At 45.7% G+C, this 12,772-nt stretch overlaps 2 protein-coding genes across 11 annotated transcripts in view; one reads left to right on the top strand and one right to left on the bottom strand.

Moving 5' to 3' along the window:
- LNPK (lunapark, ER junction formation factor) overlaps positions 1 to 12,772 on the top strand; it is a 77,821-nt gene that overhangs the window by 33,297 nt on the left and 31,752 nt on the right. For 6 of the 10 annotated variants that reach the window (XM_065561893.1, XM_005300439.3, XM_065561892.1 and 3 more), the window contains one exon: positions 10,934 to 11,158. The exons of the other annotated variants lie outside the window; for them this stretch is intronic. In XM_065561893.1, the coding sequence (XP_065417965.1) occupies positions 10,934 to 11,158 (225 nt within the window). The remainder of the gene's footprint in view (positions 1 to 10,933; positions 11,159 to 12,772) is intronic. 10 annotated transcript variants of the gene reach the window in all.
- On the bottom strand, positions 2,027 to 4,187 carry LOC135974348 (mediator of RNA polymerase II transcription subunit 15-like). The gene is made up of 2 exons (XM_065561898.1): positions 3,491 to 4,187; positions 2,027 to 2,630 (listed from the first exon to the last, which is right to left on the bottom strand). The coding sequence occupies exons 1-2, from the start codon at positions 4,056 to 4,058 to the stop codon at positions 2,128 to 2,130; spliced, it is 1,071 nt and encodes a 356-aa protein (XP_065417970.1). The 5' UTR covers positions 4,059 to 4,187; the 3' UTR covers positions 2,027 to 2,127.

The raw sequence follows: 12,772 nt of genomic DNA, 5'->3' as shown, positions 1-12,772 counted from the left end.
GCCTTCATCGGCGATCTGGGTGCTGGCAGCTGTGGGGCTGGCAGCCGTAGGGCTGCATTGCACCAGCCCCTTGCCTTTTGCCTTTTGGCAGTAGATGGTGTATTACGACTGGTAACCGTCCTATTACAAGTTAGATCATCGCACATTAGCAGAGTCTTCCCTGAGCAGCAGATCGTGCAATAGGCCTGAGGGCCATCGTCATCATACAGGAAAAATGTGTCTATCAGTCTTAGTACACTAACTGCCAAGCGCCCAGTATTTGCTGCCAAGCACCCAGAAGATGCCGAGGGCTAGCAGTCATGCTGCACCGTCGTCTTAAGATGTAAAAAATAGATTTGTTCTGTATTCATTTGCTTCCCCCTCCCTCCGTCAAATCAACGGCCTGCTAAACCCAGGGTTTTCAGTTTAATCTTTGGGGGGACCATTCTGTGTGACAGTTTGTTTGTGTTTCTCCCTGATGCACAGCCACCTTTCTTGATTTTAATTCCCTGTACCTGTACGTCATGTTGTCACTCAGCCCGCCCTCCCTCCTTCCCCTGGTCCGTCAAATACTAGTTTCGCGCCTTTTTTCAGACCAGGCGCCATAGCTAGCACTGGGATCATGGAGCCCGCTCAGATCACCGCGGCAATTATGAGCACTATGAACACCACACGCATTGTCCTGGAGTATATGCAGAGCCAGGACATGCCAAGGCGAAACCCGGACCAGCCGAGGAGGCGATTGCAGCGCGGCGAAGAGAGTGATGAGGAAATTGACATGGACATAGACCTCTCACAAGGCACAGGCCCCAGCAATGTGGAAATCATGGTGTTACTGGGGCAGGTTCATGCCGTGGAACTCCGATTCTGGGCACGGGAAACAAGCACAGACTGGTGGGACCGCATCGTGCTGCAGGTATGGGACGATTCCCAGTGGCTGCGAAACTTTCGCATGCGTAAGGGCACTTTCATGGAACTTTGTGACTTGCTTTCCCCTGCCCTGAAGCGCCAGAATACCAGGATAAGAGCAGCCCTGTGGAAGCTTGCAACGCCAGACAACTACCGGTCAGTCGGGAATCAAGTTGGAGTGGGCAAATCTACTGTGGGGGCTGCTGTGATCCAAGTTGCCAGGGCAATGAAAGACCTGGTGATATCAAGGGTAGTGACTCTGGGCAACGTGCAGGCAATAGTGGATGGTTTTTCTGAAATGGGATTCCCAAACTGTGGTGGGGCCATAGACGGAACCCATATCCCTATCTTGGCACCGGAGCACCAAGCCACCGAGTACATAAACCGCAAGGGGTACTTTTCAATGCTGCTGCAAGCCCTGGTGGATCACAAGGGACGTTTCACCAACATCAACGTGGGATGGCCAGGAAAGGTACATGATGCTTGCGTCTTCAGGCACTCTGGTCTGTTTCGGAAGCTGGAGGAAGGGACTTTCTTCCCGGACCAGAAAGTAACCGTTGGGGATGTTGAAATGCCTATCGTGATCCTTGGGGACCCAGCTTACCCCTTAATGCCATGGCTCATGAAGCCGTACACAGGCAGCCTGGACAGTAGTCAGGACCTGTTCAACTACAGGCTGAGCAAGTGCCGAATGGTGGTGGAATGTGCATTTGGACGTTTAAAAGCGCGCTGGCGCAGCTTACTGACTCGCTCAGACCTCAGCGAAAAGAATATCCCCATTGTTATTGCTGTTTGCTGTGCGCGCCACAATATCTATGAGAGTAAGGGGGAGACTTTTATGGCGGGGTGGGAGGTTGAGGCAACTCGCCTGGCCGCTGATTACGCGCAGCCAGACACCAGGGCGGTTAGAGGAGCACAGCAGGGCGTGGTGCGCATCAGAGAAGCTTTGAAAACGAGTTTTGTGACTGGCCAGGCTACGGTGTGAAACTTCTGTTTGTTTCTCCTTGATGAACCCTCGCCCCCCCTCCCCCACCCGGTTCACTCTACTTCCCTGTAAATCAACCACCCCACTCTCCCCTCCCCACTTCGAGCACCGCTTGCAGAGGCAATAAAGTCATTGTTATTTCACATTCATGCATTCTTTATTAATTCCTCACACAAGTAGGGGGATAATTGCCAAGGTAGCCTGGGATGGGTGGGGGAGGAGGGATGGAAAAGGACACACTGCATTTTAAAACTTTAACTCTTATTGAAGGCCAGCCTTCTGATGCTTGGGCAATCATCTGGGGTGGAGTGACTGGGTGGCCGGAGGTCCCCCCACCGTGTTCTTGGGCGTCTGGGTGAGGAGGCTATGGAACTTGGGGAGGAGGGCTGTTGGTTACACAGGGGCTGTAGCGGCGGTCTCTGCTCCTGCTGCCTTTCCTGCAGCTCAACCATACGCTGGAGCATATCAGTTTGATGCTCCAGCAGACGGAGCATTGACTCTTGCCTTCTGTCTGCAAGCTGACGCCACCTATCATCTTCAGCCCGCCACTTGCTCTTTTCATCCCGTGATTCAGCCCGCCACCTCTCCTCTCGTTCATATTGTGCTTTTCTCATGTCTGACATTGACTGCCTCCACGCATTCTGCTGTGCTCTATCAGCGTGGGAGGACATCTGGAGCTCCGTGAACATATCGTCCTGCGTCCTCCGTTTTCTCTTTCTAATGTTCACTAGCCTCTGTGAAGGAGAAACATTTGCAGCTGGTGGAGGAGAAGGGAGAGGTGGTTAAAAAAGACACATTTTAGAGAACAATGGGTACACTCTTTCGTTACAAGGTCGCATTTTTCCTCTTATAGTGAGGGCCTGCCGGTTTGGTATGAGAGATCACTCACGCAGTGCCAGGCAACAGATTTCGGCTTGCAGGCAGCCATGGTAACATGTGGGAATGGTTTCAAACAGCAGCACCCTCATTTCCCATATCAACGATGAATTGGGTTGGCCATTTAAAATGGGTTTTGAATGTAAAAGGAGGGGCTGCGGTTTCCGGGTTAACATGCAGCACAAACCCAACTAAACCACCCCCCCACCCCACCCCACCCCAATTCTCTGGGATAATCACTTCACCCCTCCCCCCACCGCGTGGCTAACAGCGGGGAACATTTCTGTTCAGAAGAGCAGGAACGGGCACCTCTGAATGTCCCCTTAATAAAATCACCCCATTTCAACCAGGTGACCGTGAATGATATCACTCTCCCGAGGATAACAAAGAGAGATAAGGAATGGATGTTGTTTGCATGCCAGCAAACACCGGGTCCATACGCTGCCATGCCTTGTTATGCAATGATTCCAGACTACGTGCTACTGGCCTGGCGTGGTAAAGTGTCCTACCATGGCGGATGGGATAAGGCAGCCCTCCCCAGAAACCTTTTGCAAAGGCTTTGGGAGTACATCAAGGAGAGCTTTCTGGAGATGTCCCTGGAGGATTTCCACTCCATCCCCATACACGTTAACAGACTTTTCCAGTAGCTGTACTGGCCGCGATTGCCAGGGCAAATTAATCATTAATCATTAAACATGCTTGCTTTTAAACCATGTGTAATATTTACAAAGATACACTCACCAGAGGTCCCCTGTGTGCCCTCAGGGTCTTGGGTGAGTTCGGGGGTTACTGGTTCCAGGTCCAGGGTGACAAACATATCCTGGCTGTTGGGGAAACCGGTTTCTCCGCTTCCTTGCTGCTGTGAGCTACCTACATTACCTCCATCCTCATCTTCCTCGTTCCCCGAACCCTCTTCCCTGTGTGTTTCTCCATTGACAGAGTCATAGCACACGGTTGGGGTAGTGGTGGCTGCATCCCCTAGAATGGCATGCAGCTCCGCGTAGAAGCGGCAAGTTTGCGGCTCTGCCCCGGACCTTCCATTTGCTTCTCTGGCTTTGTGGTAGGCTTGCCGTAGCTCCTTAATTTTCACGCGGCACTGCTGTGTGTCCCTGTTATGGCCTCGGTCCTTCATCGCCTTGGAGACCTTTTCTAATACTTTGCCATTTCTTTTACTGCTACGGAGTTCAGCTAGCACTGATTCATCTCCCCATATGGTGAGCAGATCCAGTACCTCCCGTTCGGTCCATGCTAGAGCTCTTTTGCGATCCTGGGACTCCATCACGGTTACCTGTGCTGATGAGCTCTGCATGGTTGCCTGTGCTCTCCACGCTGGGCAAACAGGAAATGAAATTCAAACGTTCGCGGGTCTTTTCCTGTCTACCTGGTCAGTGCATCTGAGTTGAGAGTGCTGTCCAGAGCGGTCACAATGAAGCACTGTGGGAGACCTTTTCTAATACTTTGCCATTTCTTTTACTGCTACGGAGTTCAGCTAGCACTGATTCATCTCCCCATATGGCGAGCAGATCCAGTACCTCCCGTTCGGTCCATGCTAGAGCTCTTTTGCGATCCTGGGACTCCATCACGGTTACCTGTGCTGATGAGCTCTGCATGGTTACCTGTGCTCTCCACGCTGGGCAAACAGGAAATGAAATTCAAACGTTCGCGGGTCTTTTCCTGTCTACCTGGTCAGTGCATCTGAGTTGAGTGCTGTCCAGAGCGGTCACAATGAAGCACTGTGGGATAGCTCCCGGAGGCCAATAACGTCGAATTCCGTCCACAGTACCCCAATTCCGACCCGCAAAGGCCGATTTTATCGCTAATCCCCTCATCGAAGGTGGTGTAAAGAAACCGGTTTAAAGGGCCCTTTAAGTCGAAAGAAAGGGCTTCGTCGTGTGAACGTGTCCAGGCTTAATTCGATTTAATGCTGCTAAAGTCGACCTAAACCCGTAGTGTAGACCAGGCCTAAGAGAGTGGGAATGGACCACATCCACTCTGAAATTGGCCTGCCTACTTGTCTGAGTACCACTCCACATGAGTGATTGCAGAATTTGGACCTAAGTGGCCTAGACCAAAACTTTAAATCAAGGCTGTCTTTTTGTGACCTAAAACAGATAATTCCCAGTGCGGAATTTAGTTTTCATATAACTGGTTTGCACATATACCCAGAGGAAACTCAATTGATTAATTGCAAGATATTCAAATAAAGGAAAATTTGATAACTCTCTTCCATATTAAAAATGGGATCCAGGTGACACAATCATTCTATTAAATTGTGGCACTTTTCTGGAAGTGTAGAAATTTGGAATTTGAATAAGTGTTCATGTAGTTCAGCCCTGATAAATTCCATTTTCAGAATAAGACTAGTTGAGGATATAGAATCCAGTCTCTCTTATAGTTCTGCTTCCTTCTGGCAGTTATCCTATACTTGGGTGTAGGTCTCACTACAGGCAAGAATATATGCCAACATGTGCTGTTTCCAGCTTAATTGCCCAAATCCAGTTATTTGCTGGAACTGTTTATTAGTACTTGTCACGGACTCACAGATCGTGCCCACTCTTGGCCCCGTGCGGTCCGTGGGGGGTGCCCCTTTTAGTGAGATAGCCCTTCTCGGGGGTCCACTCTCTCTCGGGGTCAGGCCCCTCCACCTCCTGGATCCGCACCTCTCTGAGCCTTAGCACGTCTGTCTCTGCCGTGGGCCTCCTCAGGGAGTCCACCCCGAAGGGGTTGATGCAACCCTGTTCTCTAAACGGGAGTGACTCTCAGCCGGCATGAAACAGGAGGGTTTATTGAGAGTTGAACACAGCACAGGAAACTCTCAGGGCCTCAGGCCTGGCCTCCCTCAGCCCAGCACATCCCAGTCTCCCTGCATCCAGGTAGGCTCTGCCTGCTCCTCCTCTCCAGCCCAGAGCTCCCCTGCTCCTAGCTGGGTATCTGAGATCACCGGCTCCAGGCCCCGCCTCTGTCCATTGTCTTCTCTCCAGGTAAACAGGGTTGTAAACCGGGGCCTCCTCTCCTCGCTTCTGTCCTCTGGCTGGAACCGGCTGGTTAGGTCACTGGGTCCTCACTCTGCAGCCCATTGTCCTCCCACTGGCCAGAAAAGGCTGCATCTCCTCAGCTGGGCCTCTGGGTCGCCATGTCACCGGTCGCTGGGGTATCCATCCTCCCAGCCATTGGCTGGGTCCCCATGTCCTCTCTCCGGTCCTCTGCAAAACACACTCCCTCTCCCCTCACCTCGTTAAACCAGTAACACCCAGGGAAACTGAGTCCCACCCCCTCTGCATGCAAACCATTGACACTCCACAGAAAACGAGAAAACCCCCCACTTCGTCACAGTACTCTAGTTTCCTTTTTGTCCCTACTACTTCAGCAGAAAACAGTTTTGCTTGACCAAACATATCACTGGCTCTTGAGCAGAAATATTCTGGTCCTTCTGGCACACAGGCCTAACATGTTACCATACTTATTCTGGGGTAGAGGTAGTTCTCCTGCCAGAGTTCATCAATCTCATTCCTGTGTATCTGTATGATTGCCAGTGGAGTTGTGTTCACCCCTTAGCGGGTGGTCTACTCCGAACCATTACTAGGTCTTCTGTTGAGACCAGTCTATTGCATGAGCCCCCTGAAGGGCAAATAAACCTAAAACCCAACCTTAGGGAATTAGTAATATACCACTGAAAGATCTGACTTGATTCCAGATTGCTAGAATTTAGGCCTACCCATTTGATAGCTATTGAGCTTGTGAGCCTAGGAGTATTCATAATGGAAGTGTGTCCTTTTCTTAGTTGTAAATCTCAGAGCACCTAAAATTGAATGGCTAATGAAACATTTGTACGTCTAGAGAGTTGAAGCAGATTAGACATGTGAGAGAGCTTGTACTGGCACTGTCGGAGGCATACCTGTTTGCTGGACAAAGGGGACTCCTGCTTTTTTCACAAGCATTTAAATTACTTCATGATCTTTTAAGGTGAATGTGACTTGAATACTACAGCTACTAAAATATGCTCTTCTCCCAGTGGGAATAGTTTTCACTGAAATCAACAAACCTTGCAGCAAAAATTGCCTATGGCATGTACTTTAGGAATAGAAAGATTCACAGATTTAGCAGAGAAGTGGTGATTGGTCTAGGATAGGCATATAAGCATTGTCTACCCCAGGGGTCTCAAACACGCGTCCAGCAGGGTTATTTTCTGCGGCCTGCGAGCACCTTGCGGCCCCCTCCCCTCCTCCTGCCGCACCCCTCATCCCAACTCCCTGCCCTGAGCCCCCGCCACACCCCACACTCCTCCTGCTCCCCCTGGGGGCAGGGAGGGTGCAGAGTTGGGGTGGGGATTTCAGGGAAGGGGTTGGAATGGGGGCAGGGAAGGGGTGGGAAGAGGCGGGGCGGGGTGGAGTGGAGTGGGGGCGGGGCTGAGGGCGGCAGGGGGGAGGTGTCAGTAAATGCGGCCCTCAGCCAATGTACTAGTCCTCATGTGGCCCTCGTGGTCATTTGAGTTTGAGACCCCTGGTCTACCCTATTCTTGCTGACTGAGGTGCAGCTGATGAAAGCAGTCCTCATATACACACACCTCTGAAAATAGTATATATATATTTTTTTATTCTGTCTTTCTTTCTGTCTTTTCCATCCCCCTTCTGATGGCTTTGTCTGCAGGCTAAACAGCCCCTTTGTCCTCCGTAAGCCTGCAGACTACCACAAGAGCAGCAGGACAGTGAAACTGCTTTAGCAAAAGGATTCTCCTCCCGCGCACCTTATGCATTGTTTGACAGTTTCTCTATCCCAGATGCTTTCACTGCTTCCGTATCCCCAGCCAGCAGTACTCCTCCCTCTTCTCCCTTCTTGCTTCTATTCTGCAAAACCTTTGGAGGTTGATAGGCTGAGCCCTAAACCCCTGGGACAGCACAAAGCAGAATGCAGTCCTGACAATAAGGGCCCCACTGACCTTGCTCTGCATATGTGGTGAAAAAATACTATCTGTGGTGAGAGATGAAGGACTGTATAGTGGAGGATGGTGAAAAAGATTACAAAAAAAAATTTGGACTAAGGAATGTAGAAGCAAGACAAAAGGGCACTGGCGGGGAAAGACTAAAAGAATGGGATAGAGAGCTAGGAGAAGGCTGAAATATGATACACGTGTACTTCAATTAGGATTTTACAAAGGAGATGTAGGAGGGATGGGAAGGTGGAGAGCTTAGTGGGAGAAGCATGTTTGGCACAATTTATCCCTGGTAAATAGTGGTTTATCACAGCTGTCTTTTCTAATGTCTGTTCTCAATCTAGTCTCTTTGCCTTTTTTTGTCTCCACTCTTTAGAGGAGAGAGAGATCTTGCCATACACTATGTGCAGCAGGCACACTGTTACCTCTTGATCTAGACCTGCCCTTTTCTGTAAAAAATGTGTAACAAGGTGAAGAAGCACTTGAATGTAAAACCTGGTTAAAATTAACTCAATTGCACCAACTTATAATAAAAATTATCAATACTTTCTAGAGCAGTAGGCCCCTATACCACCAATGAGGGTGAACAGAGTTCAGTTAATCTTTGGCCAGCACTGGAGGCTGACAAGTGTTGTCTAAGCCTATGTGTACACTTAAAATTCTTTAGCAGCACAGTTGCAGTGCTGCAATTACACCACTGTAATGCTTAAGTGTAGCCACTCACGCAGCGATGGGAGGGGTTCTCCCGTCTGCATAGGTAATCCATCTCCCCAAGAGTCGGTAACCGGGTCAACGGAAGAATTCTTCTGTGAATTTAGTGCTGTCTGCACCGAGGTTTAGATCAGCATAGCTACATTCCTCAGAGGTGTGGATTTGTCACACCACTGAGCAATGTAGCTGGGTCAACTTAATATTTTTAATGTAGAGCTGGCCTATGTTTAATTATTTGAATATACAGTAATCTGTGGAGTCTGAGGTTTTGCAGGACAATTCACTCCCTAAATATAACAAGTGGCCGGTTTTCCTTTGATCTCAGTTAACCCCCGACATAAATCTTCAAATAAGCTGTTGTCACCAAATTCACTAAAATTTATCAGTGTTGGTAACAAGGAAAACCATCAAAAAGAAAGTGCCTACAGTACACTTCATCAGTCATGTGCACGACTGGTTTAATTTTCATCTGGTGGACATTGGTGTTCTGTGAGTTTCCCCACTTTGGAAGGGGGCTTAGTAAACTATTATCTGCTGATTTAATGTAAATATCCACCCTACTGCAGAGAGTTTATAGCAATAAATAAAGCTGGATTTTTTTTTTAAATGTGTGTTTCTAAAGACAGACAAGATATGTGAGGTAAAGTTTTTTTTATTGTACCAACTTCTGTTGGTGGAAAGGACAAGTCTTCACAACGTTGTTCTTCAGGTCTGAGGAAGGGGACCAGAATGTCCAAGCTAAGTCCAAGGTGGGACATACTGTTAAGCATGAGGGGTTCACATGTAGTGCTTAAAATAAAGTGGGAAATTAAGAGTTAGGCAGTAAGGTGTGTTACAGTTCTAATGAGCCTTAAAACCAGTGTCTTTTTAGTCTCGTTTTTAGTGACTAGCAGAGTTAAGAATTTAAGTTCTCAAGATCATCTTTGAAGGTGTTGTGCAGGTTTCCTTTGAGGTTGAGGACTGAGAGGTCAGACATGGAGTGATGGCTTTGTGAAAAGTGTTCACTCACAGGTGATGAGGTGTTTTTGTCTTTTTGTCATTTATCTTTTTTTTGTGAGAGTTCATTTGAGAGTGTAGTGAATGTCTGGTTTCACCCACATTGTTTTTGTTGGGGGCGTTTGATGCTCTGGGGGAGATATCTCCACATGCCTTTCACAACATGTGATGTATCATCAATGTATATCAGGTATATCGTTGGTTTCATAGCACATTTTTCCAGTAATTTTTCCTTGGGGTGGCCCAGGAAGAAGTTGGCATACTGGTGAGCTGTCCTACTGCCCATGGTTTGGATAATGTGAAATTGTTGTGGGGAAGGATGGAGTGAAGGAGTTTGTCATTGTGTTTAGGGTGGATTTCCAAGTGTTGTACGTTATTTCGTAGGTATTTGAGACAGGCAGTGATGCCTGAAGATGGTTGTACCAGTGGTAATTAGGAACCAGTGGGTAGAGAATTGTGTGAGAGAAAAATGCTATTTCATTATTAAAGCTGTTCCTGACTTGTATCACTTTTTTGTTAACAAATTTCTGGATGGCTAAGTCAGCGGCTATTCATTTCTGCCATAAATGGTTGTAACTGCCCAAAGCCCAATGCAGTACTATTGGTGTAAATGGGAGTTCTGTCTGAATGAGGAGGACTGAAGAGGTCCCCTTAAATTGTTTTCCATATTGATGACCAGCCTATAATTCAGTCTGAGTATGCTTTTCTCTTTCTTAAAAAAGGCAAGAAGGGAGCACCATAGTACATCATTCCCCCTCAATGCATTGTTGCTGCAATAACAAATCAAGCACACACTCAAAAAAAAAATAAAAATAGGGTGGTAGAGTAGGGTGGATGAAACTGGACAAACTGAAATTATAGATTAAGACAAGAAGGGACCATTGGATTTTCTAATTTGGAAAATTAAGGGTGTGTACTACCAATACTGCTGGGGAATTCAGACTGAATACTTTACCAGTTGCAGGCAAAATGACTTCAGTCAGTGTGTTCAGATTTTCTGTTTGAGTATAGCAAGTTAATTCTAGCAATTAATATCTCATTTTGTACACTAAGATATGTATATTAAGCAATTACCTCTCTATTAGTGCATTTTTGGAGACACTTTGTTCCGAGTATATACCAGTTGTTAACCAAATGCTAGTATTAAAATATAGGATTGTGTATTTGATCAAACTGCTTGTACTGAAGTGCATGCTTAATCAGAGTATGATTTGTCTTTGTAGTGGAGTCTTGTATACATGTATTTGACTTCCTGCTTATTACTTCTCTTACTGATTAAAATACACCTCTACCTCGATATAACGCTGTCCTCGGGAGCCAAAAAATCTTACTGTGTTATAGGTGAAACCGCGTTATATCGAACTTGCTTTAATCCACCGGAGTGCGCAGCCCTGCTCCTCTGGGAGTGCTGCTTTACTGCATTATATCAGAATTCATGTTATATCGCATCACGTTATATTGGGGTAGAGGTGTAGTAATACTTTGTGTTTTTGTTACTTGCAATATGGTATCGAATATTAAATTCAGTGTGTACATGTTCCTGTCAGAAATTCGTCAGCGGACCCCAGCTCAAAGAAATGTCTCTGCAGCCACCCCAGTAAGCCCTAAACAGGGATCTCCCAAAGCTCCAGGTCCACTAGCAGCATCTCCTGGTCTGCAAAGGGACGCTTCAGCTCCTGGTGGACCTCCAGAAAGAACCGTTGCACCAGCCTTACAGTCAAATGTGTTACCAAGACGTCCTGGATCCCCTGCTACTTCAATGCCTGGAATGGGTAAACAGAGCACTTAATGTTATTTACAGTTTATATTGTTTTCTCTGGTTACCAATAAAACAGGCCATTTTCAGACAGTATGGAAATGGCATTTCATTTGGAAATAGCAGAGCAGTTATCTGATTAAGCAGGAGTTCCATATTCAATTAGCCATAACTCTTTACAGCTGGCACCTTGTGATACTGAAACCTATTGCCTGAGCTCATTTAACTGTTATGGCTTCTTTGTTTAAATGGCAATAAAACTTTGCAGTATTCTGTAGTCAACAGTATAACATACCTTTTTATGTTCATGGTTTAGGAAAGCTCTAGATTTTGTATAAATCAGGTAAAAAGGAAAACGCTTTCAGTATACATTCGTTTCTCACTAAACTCTGCACATATTTTATTATGCATCTTGACATTTATTTAAATTTTTATTCTAGCAGGGTTGTTGATGCAGCATGAGTTATAGTGTAAAATACTGTGTACCCTAAAAAAATCTTTTCTGCTAGATAGATGGATTTTTCTAAAAATGGCATGTTAATTTGGTACTGTAGTCCAATAAAAGGGTTTAGCAACAGTTGCGATGTTTAAAAAATCGTGAGTTACACAAGATACTTCAAACTGTTCACTTCTGAATGGGCCTACTGTTTTGCAGATGCTTTTTTTCAGCTTAGTTCTGGGTCAAAACTCAGAATGGAAATTCTCCATGAAAAATACTTAGTATCATTCTTTGCAATTTAATCCATATTCTGTGGAGTAGTTTTTGTTCTCTTTATACTGTTGCCAAGAAGTTTTTTTAGCTGTGACTTCTTATGTCCCCTTAGTTTTAAGGTTTATAGTGATTATTTTAAGTTTTTGGCTTACATTAGGTAATAAAATATATCAGTACATTGATGATCTTTCTCTCTCTCTATTAGGGGAAACTTGGGCAATTTAATTTTGAAATGGATTTTTACTATACTTTAAAACAACTTAGTGGGATAAGATTTTAAATGGAGCAGGATTTAAACTTCTCACCATATTAAGTTAATTTATGCTGACCTATGATGGTAGCAAATTCTATAGAATGATTAGAGAAGGCACTTTAATTGTAATGCCCTGTTCTTGAACAATTAACTACTTGAAAATGATCTTTATGGTGAAACTTCCATTGTTGGTTCTGAGACAAAACTGAGGTGTTGGGGAAAGTTTTTAGTAAATCCTGATTAGCTTCTTAAGTTACCAAAGTGAAGTTTTCCCACCAGTAAATGTATTGCAGTGAGACAGCTCTACTTAATGGCAGTGTTTAACAAGTTTAAAATTGGCATGTATCTAAAGCATATGCTCCTTGTTGGGTTGCTGAAATAATTGGTTAAATGTTTGCTCATATTTAATTATTTAACTGTGTGTAATTTTCCTTAGCAATATTAAGATGTAGGCACATTGAACTAAATTGTGTTTATTTGAATTTGAGCTTCTAAGTATAGAACAGTGAAATAGGTATTTAATGGGTGTATTGCAATGCACAGTTGCTAGGTCTTTTAAGTAAAAAGAAACAATTAATGAAAGTTTTGTGGCTAATATTTTACATGCACAAATCAAATTGTTTCTTTTAGTAACTGACATGTTTCCCTTGCATATATGTAGTTTC

Source organism: Chrysemys picta, chromosome 11 (assembly GCF_011386835.1).
Source record: "Chrysemys picta bellii isolate R12L10 chromosome 11, ASM1138683v2, whole genome shotgun sequence".
In the NCBI taxonomy this organism is placed as follows: domain Eukaryota; kingdom Metazoa; phylum Chordata; order Testudines; family Emydidae; genus Chrysemys; species Chrysemys picta.
This window is presented reverse-complemented; position numbering and strand designations above follow the sequence as displayed.